This window comes from Centroberyx affinis, unplaced genomic scaffold, assembly GCF_046629955.1.
Source record: "Centroberyx affinis isolate AG114_WGS23_722 - 3 ecotype Tasmania unplaced genomic scaffold, CSIRO-AGI_Caff_v1 ptg003223l_1, whole genome shotgun sequence".
Classification (NCBI taxonomy): domain Eukaryota; kingdom Metazoa; phylum Chordata; class Actinopteri; order Beryciformes; family Berycidae; genus Centroberyx; species Centroberyx affinis.
In genome coordinates, this window is record NW_027281258.1 from 252504 (window position 1) to 278735 (window position 26232).

At 43.4% G+C, this 26232-nt stretch overlaps 1 protein-coding gene across 2 annotated transcripts in view; it reads left to right on the forward strand.

The window, feature by feature from the left end:
- The window catches only part of tmtc2a (transmembrane O-mannosyltransferase targeting cadherins 2a), a 54238-nt gene that overhangs the window by 20581 nt on the left and 7425 nt on the right, over nt 1–26232 (forward strand). The window contains exons 2-10 of one of the 2 annotated variants that reach the window (XM_071538201.1): nt 4296–4887; nt 14024–14044; nt 14466–15306; nt 15933–16047; nt 16922–17007; nt 17675–17859; nt 18225–18303; nt 19981–20102; nt 23055–23136. In XM_071538201.1, coding sequence (XP_071394302.1) covers nt 4296–4887; nt 14024–14044; nt 14466–15306; nt 15933–16047; nt 16922–17007; nt 17675–17859; nt 18225–18303; nt 19981–20102; nt 23055–23136 — 2123 coding nt within the window. Of the gene's footprint in view, nt 1–4295; nt 4912–14023; nt 14045–14465; nt 15307–15932; nt 16048–16921; nt 17008–17674; nt 17860–18224; nt 18304–19980; nt 20103–23054; nt 23137–26232 lie in introns of both variants that reach the window. The other variant, XM_071538200.1, reaches the window with a different exon arrangement.

A 26232-nucleotide genomic window follows, 5' to 3' on the forward strand; every position in this document is an offset into this window, starting at 1 on the left:
GGTGAATCTAGCTGTGTTTGAATTTGCTAGTGTACTATTAATTGCCTGAGAGAATACTAAAGAATACATTCATCCTCTATAGTGAATCCTAATTTTATTTTATTTGAATTATGGGGATAATCGTGGACTCAGTGTACTAATGCTTGTATGTTTTAGTTGATCTATACTCTCATACCAAGCCCAAGACATTGCACTTATCAGTTTAATGTAATTATGGCATCAATAGACTTTTTAAAAAAAATATGTATCCTCTAGTATAGTCCTCCCATCACCATATCATGTACTGTAGTGGGACTGTAAAACATTATATAAATAACAGCGCACTGAGGAAGTACAGTAGAGTGAAAGAGGAAGAGGTTTGTAAACTGAGTGATGTAATGTAATCTAGAGCCTTAGAAATATGGGACTAGGGAGAATTCCAGTTTGGCTGCGTCTCGCTGCGACTCGGAGCCTGAGAAACACACGCTTGCTTTTCCCCGACAGAGAACAATCCTGGGAAATGCAGCAATTCACTATAGCTCACGCGATGACGGGGTCATGGACTTAGGGTTGCAGGCTTGAGGGATAAAAGATTTAAATTGGGAATAATGCATTGGACTGTCGTAGGCTTTTCACATGCTCTGCAGGCTCATTTGCTCGTGTGCTCTTTGGTATCCTTTTTTCCCCCTTTCTGCTCATTCTCTCTGTCACTGTCAGTCTTTTCTCTTTACCATGCTGTTTGCAGGCTGGCAGCAGTCTCTCTCTCTCTCTCTCTCTCTCTCTCTCTCTCTCTCTCTCTCTCTCTCTCTCTCTCTCTCTCTCTCTCTCTCTCCCTCTCCCTCTCTCTCTGTCACTCTCTCTCTCTCTCTGCACTAAGTTACAATCTCTAGACAAAGGAAGTCCTCAGCCGGCCCCCTGTCGACGTCCTCTCCCCGCTCTGCTGCTCCAGACACATAGAAACATGTTAAACAAACCCTGAGAGCAGAAGCTTGTCACTGGGCCAATGTGGTCGAAGAAATATGGAAACACAAAGTTAATGACATTCATTCACACATAACCACCCAAGTCTGCATGTGCCGACGTGTGCGCGCACACTATACAGACACAAACTTGGTCTGGTGATTAATCTGCATGGGTGGTGGTGTTCTGGGAGGAAAGGACAGGTTGCCTGAGACACCGAGTCCAATTTGCTGTGCCCCGTCTCCCGGCTGTCCTCACCTCACTGTCTCTAATTGGCTCGCCAGGACACAGAACAGTGGATTCGGCTGTCCTATCTTTTGATGTTCTGTGGCATTTACAATACAGTATGAATTGAACGCAGCATTTCTTGATGCCGTCTCTTTTCTGCAGCACCAGCACCTTTACAAGGAACGTGCTGCAATGCACAGGACATGGACACAGTTTTCTGAATTATGTTTGGGCTTGTTTTATAATTAGCCTTTGTTTACATGCTACTTCAAGTTCATTTGAAATAAGTTTCTTTCTTAGTCTGACCCAGTATTTCATTCCAGGTGGCACTGCCTACAGCAGAGCTTAGCTTTCAAAAAGCCTCAGTTTGCTTCAGCACGTGGTCAGTTGGTGTGTGTTTGAGGGGGAGATCAGTCTCACCCTCTGGCGTGTGTTTTGTGTTTTGGGCAAGTTGTCTGTCTCTTTGTGCTTGCTCCATTTTTGATTTCTGGTTCTAAAGTTTATTTGGCCAAAGATTTAAGGCACTTTCAGTATAGGGACCCACGTTGGGTGCTAGGGGAGCACAATTAATTGAAAGAAAACGAAAATTGCAATATGAACTACTACAATTTCCAAATCCCCAGGCTGCAATTATTGAGTTTACTGAGAATTACTGAGAGTCGTGGCTGCTCAAAATTGACTTTGAAACATAGTATTCTGGTTTTAATAAAGAATTTTAAATATTAAGCAACATCTCAGTTTTTTTAGCAAAAATGTTTTTTGTTTGCTGAAAAATCAAAAATATTGAAAAATCTGTTTGTACACAGTATTGCAATTTATATTGCAATTGCAATATTCATCAAAATAATTGCAATATGATTATTTGTTAATATGGTGCGGGCCTTTTCACACTGGGGCCGATTACTTGAGTCCAACCCCGAGTTTGTTTCGGGATGTTTTTCACCCTCGCAGGTTTGCTTTCACACACATGAAAGTTCTACTGAACCACGGTGTGTTTGCATGTCACTCTACGTCAGCGTCACTTTTTATCACTTGCGCTTGCAAACATGGAAGAAAGCAGATGCTTGGTGTTCCTAGTTCTATTTTTACCTCTGCCAACAGAGTTGGACGGGGGTTATGTTTTCACCCCGTTCCATCTGTCTGTTAGTCTGTTTGTCTGTTCGCAGGATAACTCCAAAAGCTATGAACGGATTTGCATGAAACTTTGTGGAAAGTTTGGTCATGGGGCAAGGAAGAACTGATTAACTTTTCAGACCGATTGGCCAAAGGGGGTGTGGCAGTGGGCGTGGCTTCTCATAAAAATGAATATAACTTACGATTCTCGTAACACCATCAAACTTTGTGGCCTATCAGCAGACAGAAGAAGAGGCAAACCCTCCATTATTGACCCAATCAAACATGGAGGCACTGGAGAGCTCATTTGCGGTTTAGACATAACCGCTCTCTGAACGTGATCCAGTGGTAGAAGGGCAGATTGGCCATATATTGATAATTGCATAGCTTAGGTGGAGGTATGCGCTCTACTGAGTGCCAACTAGTTGTTTATTTGGTGCCACAATTCTTTTCACGATGAGCACCAATTACGCCTGGCTGCATATACAATCCTGCTGCAGCACCTTCAAAGAAGGCGTATTTCTCAAATTAAGTGTTGTTATAACACGGGCTAATGTGAGACGTGTGTTTTGTGCCATGCTCTCAATGCCCTCGCACCATGATGGTGAGATCATTACAGTGAGCCCACTCCAGATATGTTATCTCCTGTCCAAATGTTTTGCTTTCATTAAATTATGCACATGTATACTAGGCTATAGTGTGAACAGTTATGATAACAGTTGCACTCACACCCCATCATATCAGTGGGCTAGGCCACATGAAAAACACTACATAACTGTGGAGCAGACAGCTGGACCCCCACACCCCGTTTTCTGCTTTTCTGAACTGCAGCCGAGTTCCAAAACAGCTTTCACACTAATGGACTTTCGGTGTAAATGGTCTTGGGTCCATAAAAAACCCTTCAAACAAACTTGGCGTGAAAATGTCCTTAGTGTCCGTGTTGCCTGGCTCTTGTGGGCACCGCACCTTGGACTACCATTCAGAAAACCCCTTCTCCTCCTGTCTTGTGAGCCAGTTATTTGTTTTCCTTTGTTTCATCAGTGTTTGTGTTACTTTCCCCCCTTGTCACTGCTTCTAGCAGACTGCCTCACTCAATTTAAATTAATTTTGCTGACAATAAATGTATATTTTCTATACAAGTTTTAGTTCTGATGAAATTTATGAATTTGTCTGTAATGCTTAATGTTTTGTTGACCATTCTCCCAGTCGGCTATGGGTTGTTGTAGCTGCGATTCATCACTCTGTGTTAATCCCTGTGGTGAACCTCATTTGTTGCAGTCTGTTAGTGTACACGAATGCAGCTCCTGTCCCTCCTAATGATCCGCTAATTATGAGATTCCAAAGCAGCCTCAGGGGTGTGTAGCCACCTGGCCGTCTGAACGTGTGTATGTGTAGGTGACATACGTACATGCTGCGTATGTGTGTGTGTGTGAGCGACAACACATGCATGTGTGTGTGTCTGGGTTAAATCCCACACTCTGTGGCCTGTGTATCAGAGTTGAAGGAGAGTAATTATATGCACATCACATAGATGCAATCAGAAAACTGTGTCAATGAAAGAAGGAGTAATGCCTGCACACTTGCTCCATGCCACAAAAGTTTGATAGTGACAATGTTTCGATCCAACTTGGATCTTCGTCAGGTCAAAATGTTTGAAAAATGGAAACCTGTGTATCAGAGTTGCCATCCTCATTGTCAAGTCTTGTCTGCACCTGGATAGTTTCCCTGGAAGGCATCTGTCTATCACATTTCACATTCAGCGGCTGGAACATCAGCACTCTGAAAAACCTATTATCCTTTACTATGCTGTACATGCAGCATGTGTCTCAAGATGTAGGGCTTTGAATTCAATTTAAACAGATGTCTGTTTGGTTTTGTTTTTCTGGAATTGTCCGAACCATCCAAAACATTCTTGTGTACTTGCCTCTGTATCTTTCAGAAAATGAATGATTTGTAAGTTAAAAAATAAGAAAACTATTTTGTTTCATGGCAATTTATTTATCCCTCTCTTCCAGCCGAGCCATCAAGACCAACCAGGACCTTCTCCCAGAGACGCCCTGGACCAACATCCTGTATGACGACTTCTGGGGCACCCTGCTCACCCACAGCGGCAGCCACAAGTCCTTCCGCCCGCTCTGCACCCTCTCCTTCCGCCTCAACCACGCCCTAGACGGCCTGCGTCCTTGGGGCTACCACCTGGTCAACGTGGGGCTGCACGGGGCGGTCGCGGCCCTCTTCACCGCCTTCTGTCGCCCGCTGCTGGGCGGAGGGCTTTGGAGCCTGTTGGCAGGACTTCTGTTCGCCTCGCACCCGGTGCACACTGAGGCGGTCGCCGGAGTGGTCGGGAGGGCGGACGTCGGGGCCGCCTTGTTTTTCTTGCTGTCTCTCTTCTGCTATGCGAGGCACTGCAGACTCCGCAGGGACCCCCGCGGGGCCTTCCAGACCAGGCGCTGCGGCGGCAGTTCGGTGGCCCAGTGCTGGGTGTGGATGCTGGGGAGCCTGTGGTGCGCGGCGGCCAGCATGCTGTGGAAGGAGCAGGGGGTGACGGTGCTGGCCGTGTCGGCCGCGTACGACCTCTTCGTGTTCCAGAGGCTGCGGTTTCGCCAGGCGCTCCTCTTCCTGCTAGGAAAGGTAAATGAATGCGTGCCGCCGGGGCCGATGTGTGCGCTGGCTCTCCTCTCTCTGTGCTTTGGTGTCTGCGCGTATCCAATTTCCTCTTCCTTCCCTCTGAGGGAAACCTCAGCCAGCTGTTAATGGTTGCTGTATGTGGATTAAATTGTGTAAGTGTGTGTGTACTTACATGGGTTTGTTTATGTGGAAGTTGTGTGTGTCGCATACTGTTTGCTTTTCATTAAGAGTATAATTGGGAAAACTGTTTGCCTATGCAGATTGCACAGTTGCTGGATGAAAAGTAAGCTGTTCTCATTTTTCATCTGCTAAACAGGAAGAGACTATATACAGAAGGGAGGTAATCCAGTTGTGTGCAGAGTTGCCACCAACTGTAATTTGCTGCAGTAATTGGATACACATAAATGCAAGTAAATCTAGATTGGGATCTAGCCTCATTATGTGTGCGTGTGTGTGTGTGAAAGAGAGAAGGGTTGAACAGGAAAAACTGTTTTAGGGGTGAGTTAATTTTTCATTTCAAGGTGACAAAAGGTATGCGCAGGAAAACAATAACACACCCCGCTCTGTTAAATGATTTGTTCCACTTGTGAAGTAAGCGATCCAAACATACCTCCCCGCCCCTAAACACAAACAAACACACCCACACCATGCTTCCTCCGCAGGAACACTCCATTCTCCCCATCCAAACTCAACAACAAGTCATTTGAGGAGGACAAGCAGGACACACTGACTCATCTGACTGTGGCACTCAGTGTGTGATTGGAAAGCCTCGTCGCACAGGCACTCTACATTTGATTAGAAAACCTGCTCCTCGGCCAACATGATGGCCCTCGTAAAAAACATAACTAGCATAATAAAAAATCCCCTTGGGTTTACTGAGCAAGGACAGTCTGGCCCCAAATGGCGTGTGTGTGCATGGAAATCTCGTTTACATTGTCTACATCTTGTGAAAACGCCTGTGAATACCTCTGTGTGTTTGTGTCAACATTGTGAAGTTTGTGATGTAATCCTGTCCTGTACATCTCAAACTTCCTATGGAAATGTCTATAAATACCTCTGTGTGTTTGTTTGTGTGAATATGGTTTACTAGCCCTAACCCCGACCCTTTACATTACAAATGTCCTGTGAAAATGTGTATGTATTCCTGTTTGTGTGTGTGTGTGTGTGTGTGTGTGTGTGTGCTACCTACTAGTGTGCAAGGCTTTACCATACCCCTGGGGCAGCTTCTCCAGTAGTCATTTCTGGCAGCATGATAAACCAGAACTGTTATTAGAGGGCTTGCAGTGAGCAGCCCAGAGGGATCAGAGAGTGGAGAGAGAGGGAGTTGTGATGTTTTTTCTCTCCGCTGCTCGGCAGAAATGAGTTGTGTATGTGTGTGTGTGTGCGTGTGTGTGCTTTCACAACCACTAGACCTTAGCAGATGCAAAACAGCACCTGTCTTTCAATTAGCACCCAGTCATCCATTAACACTCCTAAACCATGATGTAGTAGCTAAGCGGCAGGAGAGTGAGTGTAATTCACTCGCTCATGGAGAGGCAGGCAGACACACAAACATACACACACCAGAGAGAGGGAGAGGTGTGACACCACAAAAAAGTAGTCGGTATAAACAAAGAAAGTTAAGAGAGGGAGCTTTAGGAAATGAAATAGCAAGGTCTTGCCTGGGACAAGATATTGAGCGCTCCTTTTTCCAATGTTCCAGTCTGTTGCATTACAGTCTGAAAGATTTCATCACCCGCCGTGGCTGTCAGAAGCCATTATGAAAAATCACATTCTCTGTGTGTCTATCACCCAGGGGGAGCAGGTATGTCATCAACGCCCTCCACCTCTTTGCCCAGACACAATCGTGCTGGCGAGTGTCCCTGTGCCAGCCGCCAGGTCTCGGTGCCAACCCCCACCCCCCCACCCCCCTCTCCCAGCCCCTCCTGCCACCGCCGGCACATCTGGCTCGTTTATCACTCTGGCAATGCCCTCCTCCATTGCCCCAGTCGTGGTTATCTTGGCAGGGAGCTCGTTATACGCCGGGGCCGGCCACCGGGGCAATCGCTTCCTCGATTATGAGCCAGACGTCTTGCGACACATGGGAACACAAAAGAGAGGAGGATAGCGAGCGAGGGAATGAGCGAGGGGAGAGGGAAACTATGCTCTCACTTCCTTTCCTTTATCTGTCCTTGGTCTTTCTCACCCGCTGGGCCCAGAGAGCACCTCAGGAGCAGTCTGCCCGGCTTCTCCTGTATCACATTCCGCTGCTGAGACATAGTCAGCTAAGCTGCCGTTGCATCAGACGGTAGGTAGAGGGGAAGAAAACACTTGGGGTAGAGAACAATGCAGCACAATTAAACAGCATAAAGTATTTTCAATTTAACTCAGTTCTTTTCTATTTGTTCTACAATGAGGCAGGAGAACGGAAAATCCTCCACATCACATTACCTGATCACCGGCTGACTGCAGCCACAAACAATAAGGAAATGCAAATCAGCCCCCGTGTGGGAGTGGGGGACAGATGCGGTTCGGCTCGCACTCCATTTCTCATCCTATTAACTCCCTAATCAGACTGAAATGAGATTCCGAATGAGATAAGGTAGGACGGAGAGAGTGTAAGAGAATGATAGATGGAGACGGAGAGGGGCAATGGTATTAGCACTGCAGTCTATCGAGGAGGGAAATTTCAAGGGAAAATGAGTCTTATATGCCACCGTCATAAGAACCTAATGTCTTTGTTCTTTCTACAACCAGTTTGTCACTGGCAAAAACACACAGCTTGATGAATGAGCCTCTTGGCTTTAGATAGGGCACAGGGAAAATGGCTTGCTTTTGTTTGGCACTAGGAAAAGTCAAGTAACTGATCGTTCCTCTAAGCCTGAGGTAAACTGTGAAACTTTGACAGACAAGATTGCATTTCAGGAGGATAAAGGTGTTTGTTTAACCGCTGAGCTGAGATTTTCTGCATTTAGTTGATAAAAGAAGAAAGAAATCACTGATTATACCTTTTGGACAAAGGTGACACACAAAAAGCTCTAAATCCACAAAGGTGTGAGACTAAATACTTCAAAGAAAAATGACGTTGGATTTGACAGAGGGACTTTTTCTACCTCTATCCTAATCCTCCATATTCCACATCTTTTGGATTTCCGTACTAAAGCTTCAGTGTGTGCACCTCAGGCCAAATGGCAGATAGCAGATAACATTTTGCCGGGGCCACATGGAGATTGGCAGGATTTGATGTGTCCTTACCGGTGTGTAATTAAAGTGTTACGGGCTACTCCTCCTCATTTGTCTCAATGAGGCCTGGAGGCACACAGATTAAGTTCAGTGCAACTAGCTGACGGCTTGATGAATGTTGTGCCAATTATCCCTTAGCAGAGGCATTCAGCTGTGAAATGATGCCCTCTATTGCAAACTCCGCTGCATGCTCTTTATTTTGCTTGTGTTGGTGTTGGTATTTGCATGCCCAAAGTAGTGCATCTTCATTCTTTCTGACACATCTAGATATTGCACTTTTTGCACTTGGAGGACGCGTTTGAGCTGTTGATAATTAGTTTTGATAAACTGCAGAGATAGCACAAATGAGCTATGCTGTCTGTTTGATATGAAGCCTTTTAAGTATCTCCTGTGTTGAAAAAGCACATCGCTAGAGTTTTAAGGCCTTTGAAAACATGCCAGCCAAGCTAAATTAAGTGCATCACATCTATTTAAGAGCATCAAGGAACCCTGCGTCGCATTAATCCCCATCGGAGACACTGATGTCCCTTCATTACTCAGACAGGAAGCACTTTAAATGTCAAGTTAACACCGGGTCCCCTGCTTTGATCAGCTGTCCTTTCAGACGGGGTGTGGGACTTCAACCTGTGACCCGTCTCATTACAGGTCCCCCTGCCCGTAGTAGCCGGGCTTTCAGGGAGAGAACTGCTGGGTAATTAGGTCACTCCATCAAAGTCAGCGCTCTCAATGCCAGGCATGGTGCTGTCTGATGGCTTGGGTGAAACGCACCGAGTCAGCAGAATCCAGAACACATTAGCATGGAAAAGGGAACCGGTTGCATGCCTCATTGTACCTTTCATCAAAATTTAGCATGTCAGTGGTAATGCATCAAATATGAACGCTGCTGGATGTCTGCGGTGCAAACACACTGTGTCCAAAACTTTGAAGGCCTTTTCATTCACAGTTCATTGAATGAGAATTGCTCCGCTTTAGTGTGATTCAGCTCCCACCTCAACTTGAACCCAAGAGTCTTGTCCAAAATGATTTGAAAAATGTACCTGCTGATTGATATGAAACATAACAATACTCTTTTAAAGGATAATAGGCAATTCAAGTTCTTGGTTGGCAAAATGTCTATATTTTGGAGATACTTTATGATAAACGTATAGTGATTATCATTATTGATATTAGATTTAAAAAAAATAAAAAATACTATGTATTCCAAAATACACAGTGTTTTGGAAGAGAACACTGCAGTTGAAATTACTTGCACAGGAGTAGGAAGACTACATGTGTGATCTCTCAGAAGTCTAAGGTGCGCTCCAGACAGGCCCCGGCCATGCATGACCAGTCTAATATGCTGGGAAGAATTACGACCAGTTTAAACTGGACATGACTTTAACAAGGGAAGTCCGGAAGATCGCTCCCCTGCTGTTTTGTGTCAGTCCTCAGCAACTTTAAACGGTGTGTATAAAGTCTGCCTTATCCCGCTGTTTCTTCCAACATGCTTTAAACACTTAGTATGGTATAGTGTCAACAGGCAGACCAAACATTGCTGGGATTAATAAAATGAGAGCTAATAATGAATGGCAATGAAAGGCTGGAGAGAGGCTGGAAAGAGAGACAGAGAGAGAGAGAAAAGGGTTAATCCAACAAAGTATTGGATAAACAAAGAAAGTAAAAAGTAGTAGAGAGAAAGCCATAGGAATTAACGCTGAATTTCCAAATGAGGATCCAAAGTGGAGGAGATGTGTGGAGGAGCTTTAGGTTCAAAGCCTCGGAGCGAGCAGGATGTTAGGTTTGACAGTTGGCTGGGGATTATGCCTGATTTCCACCATAGCTACGCACAGATCTCATGAAGTTCAATCCACCATAGCTAGACAGAGATCTCATGAAGTCCAATCCATCAGCTAGACACAGACTTCAGGAATTCCAATTAGACAGCACTAAAACTGAAAACACAGTGAAGTTTAAGCAAAAATTCCACCCTGAAACAGTTTAACACTGTTAAAAAACAGCTATTGGTGATGTACCTCCATTTTGTTGTTTGGTGTTTTCTTCTTATTCTTGCAGATAACTAGACAAACATAGATGATGTGACGTCACGTCAAGATATTTCCAGCGCAGCTACAGTTGAGTAGAATCCTACACAATCTAAAACATCAGCAGTAAACATCAGTTTTTGGTGTCAGTCCCTCAGAATCAAAGAGTAAGGGGTTTCTTTCAAGATACACCATCTAGATTCACCATCTGTGGAAAAAAATCTGCAGGATTGGCGTTCCTGATATATATGTTTTATTATTATTTACTATTTTATTCACTATTATTATTTTATTTAAGTATTACAGTATTTATCTAATGTTAGCTGGTTTTCAAAACTAATTATTGGAGCAGATTGATAGATATATATGAGAGTTATAGGTGCCCTTGTTAAGGGACCTTTTTTTTTTTTTTTTTTTTTTAGATTTGAGGCATTTAGCTGGTGCTTATCTCCAGAGTGACTTACAATGAGTGTAACAGTAGAATAATCTTCAATTTCTAAATCACCAAAAAGCAGAAAGCAGCCAACAGTAAGGAGTGGTGGAGGAGAAGGGACGGGGGCATAGTGTGCTGCCAATATTCCTGTGACCATATAATGATCATGTAAGAGGCAAGTGCTAGGAAAATCAATAAATCAGGAGCTAAGGAGAGAGATTGGAGGGATATTTCAGAGCAATTAGAGTGAGTAGTTGAGAGGGGAAAGATTCAGTGGGTTTCAGTATTTCACTCAATTTAAGTGTGCTATAGCTTCAGTGAAGTGTTTGAATGAGCAGATACGGAATATGTATATCTAACTTTGTAGCTACTTAATTAAGAGGAAATTTGAGGGGGAACTCAGGGTGCGAGGGGTTAACCGACCTGCTATCCTGTTGCACATAAAAGTAGACTAAAAGTAGACTAATGTTGGGTTGATAACTATAGTTGCTGAGTTTGTGAATTTATGGTCATACATCATTAAGAAGCAGGACCAGCCTCCACTTTGGCACAAAATAGCTCAGATTGATGAATCACAAGGTTTGCTGTTTGAGTTGCGTGTGTGATTGATTGGGAAGTCAATTAAGGAACAATTTAGGAATAGACAAGGCAGCGAGGGGTAAAATGAAGCTCATTCACCTAAACACCACAAATGACTTTCTTGCTGGAATTGGCTTATCTTCTGATACCAAGCAATATTGGATTTCTCACACAGTTTCCTCCCTTGACAGGCAATATGGGCTCATCCATCAATACGCACATCCCCCTTTTGTGTCAAAGACATTCTTTCCTATCCTTTGTGTATTGCCTTTCAGTGTCCAAATCAATATCCAATTTTTCCTCTCTCAGTTCCTCACTCCCTCTCCAAAATTCTGAACTCCTTGAACTGGCCCTTGGCCATCTTGCTATTGACAAGTGACTTTCTGTAATTAGCCTATCTTACACCTCATCTCAAAGAAGACAACTCCTCAGCTTCCCGGGGAACATGCTTTTCCGTCTCTCATCTCATCTGCAGAAATCAAAAACTGAACTGGAGCCACTAGGTCAGGCGAGTCAATCCTAAACCTCTTATTCTAAACCTAAGACGATTGGATGGTGGATACCAGTGTTTTGCCTCTCCGTACCTGTTCTGAGAGTACACACATTAGCTTACTGAAGCAGGCTCATTTTAAGACTAGCTGGTAGGAAATGTTTTCAAAAGCTCTCCCTTGAGAGTTAAGTGGGGCCCATGTTTACTAATGAGAGGGATGGAAGTTTGTGCCTTGTGCACTGTGGCTTTTAAATAGGATTTTATCTGTTTATGGTGCTTGAGCTCAATACATTTAGAGATAATTATACAGAAAGTCTAAACTATTGCCCCCCACTCAGGGGATTAAAAACAAAAGTTAGCGCCATGCTGAATCAGCACTTTGAATTATGGAGGCTGTGAGTTTGGCTATTTTCAGGTATATCAAAGCCATGCCGAGCTTTTGATGGCAGAACTACTACAACACGTCTGCACAACCTTCTCTTATCTCCCACATAATAATGCTGTACACACACACACACACACACACATACACAGCTCTAATACCTCCCGCACAAGTTCAGATAGAGTTCATGTTACACTGCTGCTTAGAACAAATACAAGGGCTCAGCCAGTAGGAAGAGAGAGACAACTCCTTGATCATCTCTCAGGTTCACATCTGGTGAAAAGCATGGACTGTGTCACTGATGTTATGTCATATTTAGACCACTAAACTGACAGGAAGACAAATAACAGCCTCTTTTTGGTCAAGGCTGCCAGGCCGTCTTTGTAAATAAGACTTTGTTTATATGACATTCCTTTTTAAATAAATGTTTAATAAATAAAAGAAATAAAATAAAAATTTGCTTAATCTTGGCATCAACACACCACTGAATCTGCTTTAACCAGCACCAGACCATTTGAACCAAACACAAAATGTCTCATTGGTGTAACAGCTGTGTGTTCTTGCCCTACTAGTACTATGGAATTGTGTTGCCTGTGTTTTGACAAGTGTAATTTAACAGTGATCAAAGGTCAAGAGGTCAAGGATATAATCATATGACCTTGTCATCTCTAGGCAACTGTAACTCAAACTACAGACAGGCTGACATCTATGAAGGCCATTGTGAAGCAACTGAAATAAATTACACTTTTAGCCCAGTAGAATATCACACTTCCCTTGTTCTGTAAACATTATTTTGTGAATTCACATACTTTAAGATTTCTTGTTAGAGGTTTATAATAAATAGTTTGTCGATGCTGTAGTGAATGCCAGGCTGGGATTTCCACATTGCCACTGCCATACATGAGGTGTTGCGTGACAGAGGACAGTATAATGAGAGACCTCATGCTGATCATGCTACAGAATTAATGCTCTTATGAGATGTAAACAGCATCTGCATGCCAACACAATGAGTCCTAAGCTGATTACCAGTCACACTCCCTGCAACCCTGACAGGCAGCGAGGATCGACTTAGGAGGAAAGCCCCTCTTGCTTCAAAATACACTTCAAAGTTGACCTCTCGCGTTTATAGGTTACAAGGAACTGAACTAACTGTGGATTACTTTTTATGTATGTTCTAAAATATTTCCTCACTGAAGATTCATTATAATTTTTGGAGGGGTATTTTTTCTCTATGCTTTGATTTCAGACACCTATTCTTCATGCAGGAAATTTCCTCTTTAAGCCCTAAATAGATTTGATTTACAGGCAATACAGCAGGCCTTAAAGTTGCACTCATAATGCAATTGTAAATTCTACTTCAGTCATATATCATGGTCTGGTGCAAAAGTATTAGACTTGTTTTGCAATATTTATATGACTTCATGGGGCAAAGGAAGTCCTTGAACAAACTATTGGCATGCGCTCACCCAAATAAACATTTTAGAGGGCAATCAATTTAAAAGGTTGGATGTGGAAGACAGTTTTCCTGGCTTGTGAACTCACTGATGTAATGACATTGGTTAAAGTACTGTTGGATATTAAAGGGCATATGATAATTGATACGTAGACCACCACACCATATGGAGTGCAATATAAGCCAGGTGTTTATGACAGCCAACATAAATATTAATTTCTTAGTTTTCATCAAGCCCACTTTTACAAAATGAGAAAACAATAGTCGGAGACAGAAATAGCCTTGTGCCTTTGGGAATTATTCCAGCTAATCAAACATCAGCAAAGAGACAGGTTGTGATATTCTGTGTAAAATGTTCTTGATTGTTATGTTTACTGGCAAATCAAAACGTGTTGACATCCACTAAAAAGCTGTCCAAAATCCCAATGTGTCTTTCACCAGTTTCAATATATCATATTTCTCTAAAAATTATTTCTGTGTCTGTATATAAACAGAGTCATGTTATTTCTGGCTATGGTGCATTTTAATGTTAAAGATTTTGCCAAAGTTACATAGAGTGCTTGGCTATATGATTGTACATGAATGTGGTTTATGCCCCAGGCAGCTATCAAAAACATTCCACAGATTGCTTTCCTCATCTGTGCACAGTGTCTCTTATTGTATCGCAGTGGAAGGCTAAATCTGGGAGGTCTTAAATCAAATCCCAAACTTACACAGTGACATGCATTCTAACAAAGACTGAACAACTTGTTGTCCAAAGAGACCAAAAACAATTTTATGTTAGGACCAGTGGTGCTGATTCAACTCTGATCCAAGTCTTGAATGTCTTGACGGGAATTGAATTCGACTTCTAAGAGGAAAACAATTTCAGGTGTTCTGGAACTTAGACAAAATGTTGTGGCTTTGAACAAGGTCCTCAGGACTGAAATGTTGATTTAGGTGTTTTAGTATGAATTTTTTTCTCTCTTCTCTTTCAGAAAAAGAACATCAGTGTTTTGCTGAGTCTCAGTGTGCTGGCTTCCTGGGGAGTGATTCTTCTGTCAGCTCGCCTCTACTGGATGGGCAACAAGCCCCCCAACTTCTCCAACTCTGACAACCCTGCGGCTGACTCACCACATTTTCTCACTCGAACACTGACTTTCCTCCACCTGCCCGCTGCCAACGCCTGGCTCCTTCTCTGCCCCGACAAGCTCAGTTTTGATTGGTCCATGGATGCCCTGCCCTTGGTCAGGACCTTGGCTGACTGGAGGAACCTTCACACAGTTGCCTTTTATGGTGGATTTATCCTCCTGGCTTTGTTTGGCCTTCGCGCCACCACTTCCAAAGCCAAGGAGGCCAATGGGAAAGCCCAAATCGCTAACGGGAAGTCAATCACCATTGGGAACGGCTACCACGCGCCTTACACGAACCACAACACAAACTCGGAGCCGGGGTCGCCAAAGACCACACTGAACGGATCGGCTAAACTCCACCACTGCCCTCCACGGATGTCTCTGCCCCCTACAGAAAACTTAGTGGTATTTTCCTTAGGCCTTCTAACATTACCATTCATCCCAGCCACCAACCTATTCTTTTATGTAGGGTTTGTGATTGCGGAGAGGGTGCTATACATCCCCAGTATGGGCTTTTGTTTACTGGTTGCTGTCGGCGCAAGGACCTTGTATGTCAGACTGAGGACTAGAGGCGGCAAGGCTGTGCTGCTGTGTCTCTGCACGGGGCTCGTGCTGCTCAATGGAAGTAGGACTGTTATAAGAAACAGGGATTGGAGCAATGAGGAGAATCTCTACAAGTCTGGGATTAGCGTGAACCCTGCTAAAGGTAAGCAATGGGCCTTAGTTATCATGGCATCAAGCTGGGTCTGTCTTGTTAAAGAGTACATAAACACACTGTTTTCAGCTAGTATACAATTTTGAAAGAAAAAAAAAAAAAGTAGGGTAGTGTGCGAGAGTGAATAGGGGTGTATGTCTGTCATAATGAATGTCTACTTGGGGACGGTAATATTTTTAATTTGAATATGAGCATTAGCATTTGACGCTGCCAAAGGCGAAGTACCTGCCTTGACATCACTGGTTAAGGTGTGGCCAGAAGTGTAACACGGTTTAACCTTTCCACCCATAGAGAGCAGTGCAACAATGATTTTCTTCCCCTAGAAGCAGATGCAGGACTTAAAATGTTGAATTCAAGTACAGGATTAATGTTGTTCACTATATAGAAGCCATGTAACTATGTTTACAGCTCAAAAACCCAATTTAGAGGCTGATGTGCTCTTTAAATAACTGGTCACAACAACAAAACTGTCGATCCTGGCAATTAACAGCCATTACCAATGACAATTTGATATATCACAATACCAGTAACAATGATAATATCAATACTAAATAATACTAGCATTGTGTTTTTCTGTTCTGAAAATGTTACTTTTGACTCACACATGTCTCCTGTAGCCTGGGGTAACTTGGGGAACGTGTTGAAGAACCAGGGCAAGATGGGAGAGGCGGAGAAGGCGTACAGAAACGCTCTGTACTACCGAGGGAACATGGCTGACATGCTGTATAACCTGTGAGTGGTAAAGATGCCCATTCCTCCTCCTGCCTGCAATATCTTGACACAAACGAGTTGGATTCCTCCCATCCATCACCAGAGATTACACTGGGAGAAAGAGAGGGGATGAGAGAGAGAGGGAGGGAATGAGGCATAAAGTCAGAGAGAGTGACAGACAGGAGGTATTTGAAGACAGTGGAACAAAAATAGATCTGATATAAGAGAAGAGAAGCAGTCGCTGAGACGCAGTGCGAGGCATGATGCAAGAGTGTGACAAAGCGAGAGGAAATAACTTAGTGTGTCCCTGGTGGCCTTCTGTTCCTCCTGCTACTGATTTGATTAATTGTGATTTGCGGGCCTGAGGGAGAACAAAAAGCCACTTCCAATACTCACATTAACCCAAGGTGTCAAAGGTGCCAAAACCTCATAGCAGACCCACGTCTCTCGCTCTCATGCTGACGCTGTTTTTCTTCCCCCTTCTCCGCTCCCTCTCACGTTACGAATATCAGGAAGCTGGCAAAGCAACATAGAGAGAGGGGAAAACCAAATTATGGTGCTTTTGCATTCTTAAAAATAGAGGTGCCATTTCAACATGATGGATGGTTGATATATTGACTAAGGGATATAGAAGCTGCCCACAGTTTTTCTCGTGTTTTTATTTCTTAGCTCTCACCCAAAGTGCCCTCATCACTTTGAGGTATTATAATTTCCTCTTGGTCAAAGTGTACATTTACCTTCACAGATTAAAAAGAGAGAGACAAATCAAAGAAATATGGAAAGTGAACCCATTTAAGTAGCTCAAGGATTCGCTCTGTGTCTAACACAGTTAAGTGGGGAGTGTGGTTACACACACTTGAAACTTCTTAAACTTTTGCATTTCTTTGTCAACCAGGGGTTTGCTGCTCCAGGAGAATGAGCGATTTTCTGAGGCGCTGCATTACTATAAACTGGCCATTGGGAGTCGGCCAACTCTGGCATGTAAGTAAACCTAGAGAGTCTAATTTCCTAACTGATACATTACACGACTGGAGTGGTTATGAGTCGGGGAGCAGTTACAAGCGATTAGAAATTCTCACACATTGGTCAATTTGGCTGAGTCTGCTTGAATTTATTCGACGTGTGTTCAGGGTCCATTATTGGATCGCCATCATGGTCCAATTTTAATGCTGAATTAGATGTTCCTTGCCACTTGGTCATTTGGAAGGCACTATAAGGCTATTTCTGCCTGACGGGGAAATGATGAGATTCAATCTCACACTTGAGTGCTTGTATGTGGGATGAGGCTCAGTCTTTCACTGTATCAGGCTCTGGTGAAGGACAGCTTTTATGAAGGAGGACAGACGGTAGCATTATTTCCAGAACCCCTTTTTTTTTTAACTCGTCTTCAATTCTTCTTCCCTATCTTAATCTCCTTTTATCCTAATTTATTTCTACTTCTTAACTGCTTTTCACATTTGATGTCCCTTTGATCTCTGTCCTTTCTCCTCTGGCTATAGCCTTTTCCATATGTCGATCTGCCCCACCTATCTTTGTACATCCTCCACATTGTCTCCACCTTTTACTACATCCTCTTTCTCATCCCATCCTATAGACTGCATCCCTCCTGCTCTAACACCCCTCTCTCTCTCTCCCCCGCTTCCCACAGCGGCCTACTTGAACACAGGCATCATCCTGATGAACCAGGGCAGCCTGGAAGAGGCCAAGCAAACCTTCCTGACTTGTGCCGACATTCCCGATGAGAACCTAAAGGACCCCCACGCCCACAAGAGCTCCGTCACCAGCTGCCTGTACAACCTGGGGAAGCTGCTCCATGAACAGGGCCAGCAGGAGGTTAGTGGGAATGGGACCAAGGAAAGATTTGAGGAGTTGAAATGATGAAACGGGATTGCGTCCTTGTTGAAATGATGATGTTACCGCCCTAATTTAGGGAAAATTTGAGACTTGTTAAATTTGAGCAAATCAATCACAGGATTATTTTACTACTTTTCATGACAACTTATTTTACTTTCATGACTACTTTACTTATCTTTAATGTAGGACTACAAACATTTAGGATTGAAAAGGGCCTTTGTGGAGAATGATGCCTGTTTTTTCAATAGGCCAGTGTATGTATTAGAAAAATAAGACAAAATGTAATATAAGACACAAACTGCACTTGCCAAGCTAACCAGTGATTTATCTTTTTTAAACCACAGGAGGCCCTCTCTATCTATAAGGAGGCCGTGCAGAAAATGCCCAGACAGTTTGCACCACAGAGTCTTTTCAACATGATGGGTAAGTTACTGTTGGAGCCTGCAGTCTCACCCTGATACTTTGTATTTGATCCAGAAAAATTATGTTGCCGATTTTTAGAGTCCACTACTATGGTGACTCATGCTTTGAAATGCAATGCCCAACCAAAATGGCATTTTAAGGGGGTGATACAACCATTTCATAGAATTGAATTTGCCTTGACAAAGAACTATTTCATGCTTTTTTTATGACCCGAGTGAAAACAGCATAGTCCTGGACCTAGTGTTGCTGATTGACTAGCCAGACATGCCTCAGCACAAGTGGTGAATCTTCTTACATATTTGTTTCCATTTTTAGGTGACCTTTTCATTTGAGGATAACTCATCAGCAAACAAATCTTTCAGAATGTGGTGTTATTTATGATATTTAAATACTGGATGAAAACACATCAGACTTACTTGAACCACCTGTTGGACTCCAACACCAAAGCTCCTAAATATGTGCGCAGACTTTGTGTAGATGTGTATCATCTTGTAGAGGATTGAAGCTAATCCGTGTAATAAATCACGTCCCTCTCTTTGTTATTCTAACACAAATTACATTATTGGAAACCTGTCTTGATTGCATAGTTGAGATTGCAGGGCGATGTCTGTAGAAATTCCTTGGGCAGCCTGAGCAGATTGAGAATGGGAAGCATGTTTGGTCAGGTGGAGGGAGTGGGGGGGTTGTGTTTGGGTTTGTGTGATGTCTGGGGGACGCTTTGTTACAAGTGATGTCATCAGCCCACCATTTTGTTACCCCACAGACTGTAGTGTTACCCCAGGGGCCAACGGCACGCTGTTTTCTCACATCAAACAAAATCTCATAATGTTGCGAACAAAAATATTGTGGTTTCAGAGAAAATTGTGCTTTCCAGATTAAACTACGTTGGGAGAGAAGAAGTATTTATTCACTGTTTAAGGAATGCTGACCCATGGATAAGAGGCAGCAGAGTTCATGCTATTTTATCTGCCTTGCACCTGTTCGGAAAAAGCAGTGGGAATGGAACAGATTTCTGTCCAATAGTATAATACAAGTTTCCTATCTATTCACCAGACTCTCCGGAGTATGAGAAATCACATAATATGATAGCAGTATGATAACATGAATTAATTAAAAATGGCCAGCGTCCACTAACAGCAAATGCCAACAAATAGAAAAGTTTACCTCATTACCTTTCTGATATTTTCAAAGTGCATGGGTTCTTTTCTGTGAGTAATTAGTGGGCCAATAACAACCTAATGTAGCTCATAACAGGCAGCAATATTTCACTTCTAGTCAAACATTTCTGCTTTCTATGAACATATTTATTTGCAAACCTCATCTAAAAAAAATCCCTCTAACACAGAAACGAGATCCTAGTAGGTGATGATTTCATTTTGTGTCCAGGTCATATGTTTAAGCTGGAAATTTTGCCCTTTTGTATTTATTGATATTGAAATCAGGGGAAAAAAAGCTTTAATGACAAAGTGGTGACAGCTGATCCCTATGTGGCAGCTGATGTTTTAGGTGGACTGCTCCTAAACTCCTGTTGTACTAAAGTAAAATGCTGCTTTATCTGTCAAACCAGAACACTTGTGGACAGCTGCCTAGAAAAAGCTTTTCCTTTAATCTTTTTTTATTATCCTAGGAAAAAAACATGCTAATCCCACTGAACCCTGACCCTTTGCCCTGTTCCAGGAGAGGCCTACATGAGGCTGAACAGGCTGGAGGAGGCGGGTCACTGGTACAGGGAGTCCCTCAGGGCCAAACCCGACCATATCCCCGCCCACCTCACCTATGGGAAACTCCTGTCCATCATTGTAAGTCCCAATTCTCTTACCACACACGCACACGCATACGCACACACACACACACACACAGGGGAAGCACCATGATGCCAAGCCCAAGCATTATCTTAGTAGTGATTACAGTGGTTAACTACCTGGCAAAGTGTAATTGGATGGGACCTGAAGTGAAGTGGAGTGGAGTGATGAATAATTCATATGGAGTGACTTTGTATGGAGTGTCGGAGCAAGGCGGACTCATCCTATTGATTCTCTGGCAGAACCTGAAGAATTGTGATAATTGTTAAGAGGTGCGAGCTTTTGACTCCGAAGGCTGCATGCTAATCAAACCCTGCTCCCCTGATCAGAAGTCATCCAGAGTAATTGTGATGTTTCGATGAATATAGTGTTTGACCTCTGCTGGAGCTGGATGAAACACAAAAGAAGATCACACAGTGTGATAGGAGAAATGAAGCCAAGTGCGTACCATGATACATGGCCGTTCCAGTGACCTTGGAGTGACCCTGATCCAGGAGTGATTTTGCTTGCCAAATAGCCTCAGAAAAAACAGCTATTTAGCTGCATAAATATATGTGTCTGATGTCTGAAGGTCACAGACACAGGGAGTTTGTCTAGTGTGGAGGAATGGCTATCCCTCATCCACTGGATGAGCTCCAGATTGTGTGTGTGTGTGTGTGTGTGTGTGTGTGTGTCTGTGTGTCTGTCTGTCTGTCTGTCTGTGTGTGTTTGAAGACATCAAGGGCATACAAGTTTGCCCCACTGCTCCCGAATGTTACCATGCAGTTCTGATGTCTTTTTCTACAGAGAACTTCACACCCTCTGTCTTCTCCCATTACATAAAAAGAAAAAACAACTGTGACAACAGATGTGTTCACAGCTGATTAAAGTTCAGACATGAGAGTTAAACTTTTGGAACAACCCGAGCACCCTCCATGACCTCTGTGAGGATGTTTGACCTCTTTCCTTCCACAGCCTCAGGTGCCGAACCGAGACACAACCAGAGGTTGATCGGCACTTCCTTAGAATCTTTTTTCACCAAACTATGTGAACCTGCACAAACAGACACACACTCATACACACTTGCAGCTGCAACCCTTAAGGGGTTTGAATCTTTCTTTTGCTCATTTCCCCTTTTAATAATCAGATTTGAGCATATGCATAGTACTTAGCGTGCACACACACACACACACACACAGAGCAAAGGTTCAGATTAGAGACACCCAGCATGGCTGGACATCTGCTGTGCTCCCTCAGGCCCTGGACTGCAGATCCAGGGCCCTGAGCCACAGAGAGGCCCCCTGCACTACAGGGCTTAGGGAACAGGAGATTGGATGGGCCCAGGACAATGGGCCAGCGGACAGGCTTATAATGCAATTACTCCACTTCCTTATTGAATCACTCCATCAGCTAGATTTTGGCCAATCGACAATACAGACACGGGGAGGAAAGGTCAAACTGAAGTCTTGTACAGTGGTTCACCCCAACATGCGCTGTGTGTGAGAGTTAATTCATCACTGCATGTTCATGTTTCACTGAGACTGGGAGTCATATGCTTACAGTACTTTGGGAGAGTTAGGGTACATTGTTTGGGATCGCTATATACAGTAGTTTTCATCAACTTTCAAAAGTGACCCTCTTCTTCTGTCAATACAGAAGCCACACAATAATAAAGTAGGAACTTGATATAGTCTTACACCTATTACCTATCCACAGATGCTCACTGGCAAGGAAAAGACACGTCCCTCAACAACTACCAAGCACAAGTCCTGATGCCACTAATTACACTATTTTTACCAAGGTCAAGCAGCTTAGAGAGAAATCCAGTATAACTCTGAAGCACTGCTCTCTGTCAGACCTCTGGTTAGAATCAGAGGGGAGTGGTGTACAGTGAGGGAGAGTTGTGGTCAGTCAGCACTCATCTGATTTATGAGCTCAAGCTCAGCTGTGCTGCTGGATACACTCAGCACTAATGCTAACCACTAACTCCCACTGTGGGAGACCCCTCAACAATGCAAAAACAGAGGTCTAAATACAGCATGGGGGCGCAAGACAGTCAGACCGCCTAACTGCGATGCCTGTATGTGGAAATACATACAGTGACCCTTAGCCAGCAATAAATCAGTTAACACAGAACAAACCTGTATCTTTAAAATCTTAGAAATGGATGGAAACCAATATTTTTTGTTGACATTGATGTGAAACCTCTGTTAAATCATTACTTGATTCAGCTTAACTGGACTGATGGATGGCTAGGGGAAAGGCTTAATTGAATGTAAAGAGAAAGAGCCAAAGAAAATGTGAAATAAGTCATCAGGCCCAATATTCCTGCACTCATTTAGAGCGATTGTGGGCATGGGAAAAAGCTAATGAAGCAAACCTAATGTCCCCATTCCTCTCATTTCATGTTGAATGGCAAATCCATTGGCAATATGGAAGCAATCAGTGCTGGAGCATAAAACAAAAGAGGTGGAGAAAGAGAACCTTGTGCACGAGCATAAGCAATATCTTTCTCAGTTTGGTTGCAGGGATTTGGTGCAGCACACACACACACACATACACACACACCCCTTGAGGTTTTTCTTTAAAGGTGAGGGGTGGGGGGTGGCGTATTCTTTATGAGCGTCAGTTTCCTGCTGTAACTTTACAGCATGGCTACCATGCCTCAACTGATGCATGTCGGCGCACTAAAATAATTCATAGCAGATACAGTGAACTACAAGTGATTGTTGTAGCTGTGTGTGTGTGTGTGTGTGTGTGTGCATGCATGTCCACACAGGATGTCCAGCTCGATGTATGTACATTACATTATATCCAGAGTAAGATACAGCACAGGGGATCTACAGAAAAATACACAGTTCAACATCTGCCTTGTGCCATTGCAAAACATTAAAGGATCACAATGTTCTAACAATATATAAACTAACTGGGATGTCAAAGGCAATGAATCATTTTATCCCTCTCTTATAGGGGCAGAAGACAGAAGCAGAGAAGTATTATCTGAGAGCTATTCAACTGGACCCGACAAAAGGAAACTGCTACATGCATTATGGTAAGAATACACTTTAAAGGTTTCATTCTTAAACATTACATACCCATTTTTGGCAAAGCTTGTTTGAAAGTCAGCACTCAACTGTTAAAAATACAGATGTCTCTATCTTCAAAAATGTCAGTATTTGGTAGACAAAGGTATTGAAAACAGTAAGCGAACCTGAGAAAGCAACAAGTGAAATGTGCTCCTTATATAAGCCTATTTTGCAAATGCTATAAGAAAAATAAAGATGTGATTATATAGTCAGCAAAGCCCCACAGTTTGCGGTTGGATAATTTCTTTATATGGACTATTTTGTATTCCTGCGACCAACCAGCACCTGATTATAAGTGGCTGTACATGGGCATCTTGACTACTCAAAGGTATTCAAATATCTAATAACTTAAAACACATTAGCAACTCATTTCAGAGACATTAGATCGTGCCCTCTATTTACATGAGCCAGTGTTGCTCCATCCATGCATTTCAGTGAGACAGAGCTCATTGTAAGTCCTTTTCTTCCAGCTATAACATGTGCAAATGCTCATTATCCAAACATGTGCCATGCAGACCTTGTAACATTTACTATAATGCACAGGCTTTGCTGCAGTACACTGTAAGTGAGAATAACAATTACACAAGGGACCTTAAACTCTTTTATCCCAGGACTCGAACTTTGTAGTCTCACCCTAGGACCCAGAGTCATTACAACATAGCAGTTCTCTTATCGTAAGAGGACTAGACCCTAGTCATGGCTTACGTAACACTGAAATAAAGAATTTTGGAAAGAATTAGTAGCAGTGTGGTAATCATTTGGAGGTGTCAAATACCCTAGTGGTGATACTGTATTTCAGAAAAGAATCGCTTCATAACTAACTAATTTGTGGAAATGTACTGCCATTTAATAAACTGTTGGTATCAGTGCTGCTGGGAGTGTTAAAGCTGTTTGAGGTTTTGCAGGCTGCGTGGCCAGACGTAAACGGGCATGCTTCGTTTATCTGACTAAAGAGACAGGAGTACACTGCTTACCATTCTTGTGCTAACCGAGAGTAAAACATGATACCATGCTCCGTCTGTGCCTCTGCTAATGCAGCATTTCATATCAGTTTGAAGGAACAGGCTCCATTCTGCTCCGTGTCGCTATCTCCAGGATATTCATAGGAAATGAAATCTGTCCTGTCTCGCTGAAAGCGCTGTCCCTTTCTCCTCTTCCATATCTCTCCCCCGTTCCTCCCATTGCTTTCCCTGTGCTGGATATCTTGGGGTTTGAGTTGTGTTTGGGCCCTGGCGAGGGTTGCCTTGCTGTCTTTGGACTGCGCTGTTTCCCCTTCTGAGATCCTTACACTCTTTCTCTCTCTCTCTCTCTCTCTCTGTTTTCTTTCTTTCAATCTTATCTTGTATCCCTTTGTTATAGGTGATGTTTATGTAGACTGGTCCCCTCCTTTATCACAATCTGGCTGCTTTAGCTATCCCCCATTCACTGGGTGAGCTCCAGGTGTGTGTGTGTGTAAGGAGTGATGGATTTTTGTCCACACTGTGACACATCACAGATGCACGCGCATGCTCAAACACAAACACACAATTCAAAGTGGGTACACTGCGTATGAGAGAGTGCAAGGAAGTGAGGACAGGGAGGGTGAAAGCTCACAGGAGAAGTCAGATAACTAAGACAAGGCCCCCTTTCCTGCCATTGTTCTCAGTAACACATGTTTCGATGCAAGCTGAACACGCATGTGCCGTCCTACATATGGCCTGGTTCTATCTACTCATTTGTGTCAAACAGCCGTGTGGTGGGACGTCCTGGGGGCTCAGTTGGCTAAGACGTGTACCATGTAGCCGCTAAGTCCTGGCTTTGAATCCGGCTCAGGACCTTCGTCGCATTTCATCCCCCTCTCCCTCCCCCATTCTTCCTGTCTCTCTTCACTGTTATACTGTAAAATAAAGGTAAAAAAACCCAACAAAAAACAAACTGTTTGGTATGCAAGACAGCTTGGTGTTGGCGCACAGGCGAATATGGTGAGCTTTGACCACAAGATTTTTACTCAAAAGCCAACACACGCACACACACACACACACACACACGCACGCACGCACGCACGCACGCACGCACGCACGCACGCACGCACGCACACACACACCTCAAGAGAACCTCCCCACATTTCCCCCCTTCCTGCACGCAGGAACATCTGTGGCCAGGCTCGGCAGTTAATTTATAGCCACTGAGCAGACACCCGTGGGTGCCGCACCAGGTGGCCAGGCTCCCATAGGAAAGCACATGAAGTACCTCCGACTCGTCTGTGCTTTCAAACTCCGCCGAGCATAACAACAACCCCTCACTATTTCACTGTCTGCCTTCTCATCTCTCTCTCTCCCCTTCCCCGTTGCATTTCCCGTGGCTCTCTCTTTCACTGCCTCTCTCTTTCACTAACTACATTCGTCTTCCTTTGTTTTTACAGTGTTCTCCATCTTTGTCTGTCAATGCTTCCTTACAAGCGCTCGCCGTCTTTCTTTTAACCTCAATCCTGCCGTCAATCCCATCACTTTTCACTCCATCCTTCACCCTTTCACCCTTTTCTCTCTCTCCCTTTACCCCCCCACCCCTATCCAGAGCGACTAACAAAAAGTAGAAATAAGCAGTGATGTAGTGGTAAATAAGACGGTGGGGAAACTATGACGTCCAGTTGAAGATTACCACAAGGCAAACAACCACCTATATGAACAAAAAACAATTATATTTTCATAAAAGCATGAATTTATAGCTCATTGCCATGGCGGCCATTGTGAATTTATGTCACACTTCGGGTGGGAAACTACCTGGAAGATATACATATAAAACTAGCATATAAATAAAACTATCTAATAAAACTAATATTACTTTACACATAAATGAGTACATAGACCTAACAGTTAATAGCAGGCAGTCTTGTTAACCACAGCTGCAACTGCTTGAATTTAATAGGGAAGTTAGCTAGTTTACTATAGCTCCTTACTAGCTAGTAGGCTACTCGCTAGCTAGTGGGCTAAATACTGTATTAGCTTAAAGCTTATGTTTTTCAGTAGGGAATCTGTAAAATGATAGATGTTTGTCCGAGTCCTGATGTTTATGCCATAAATACT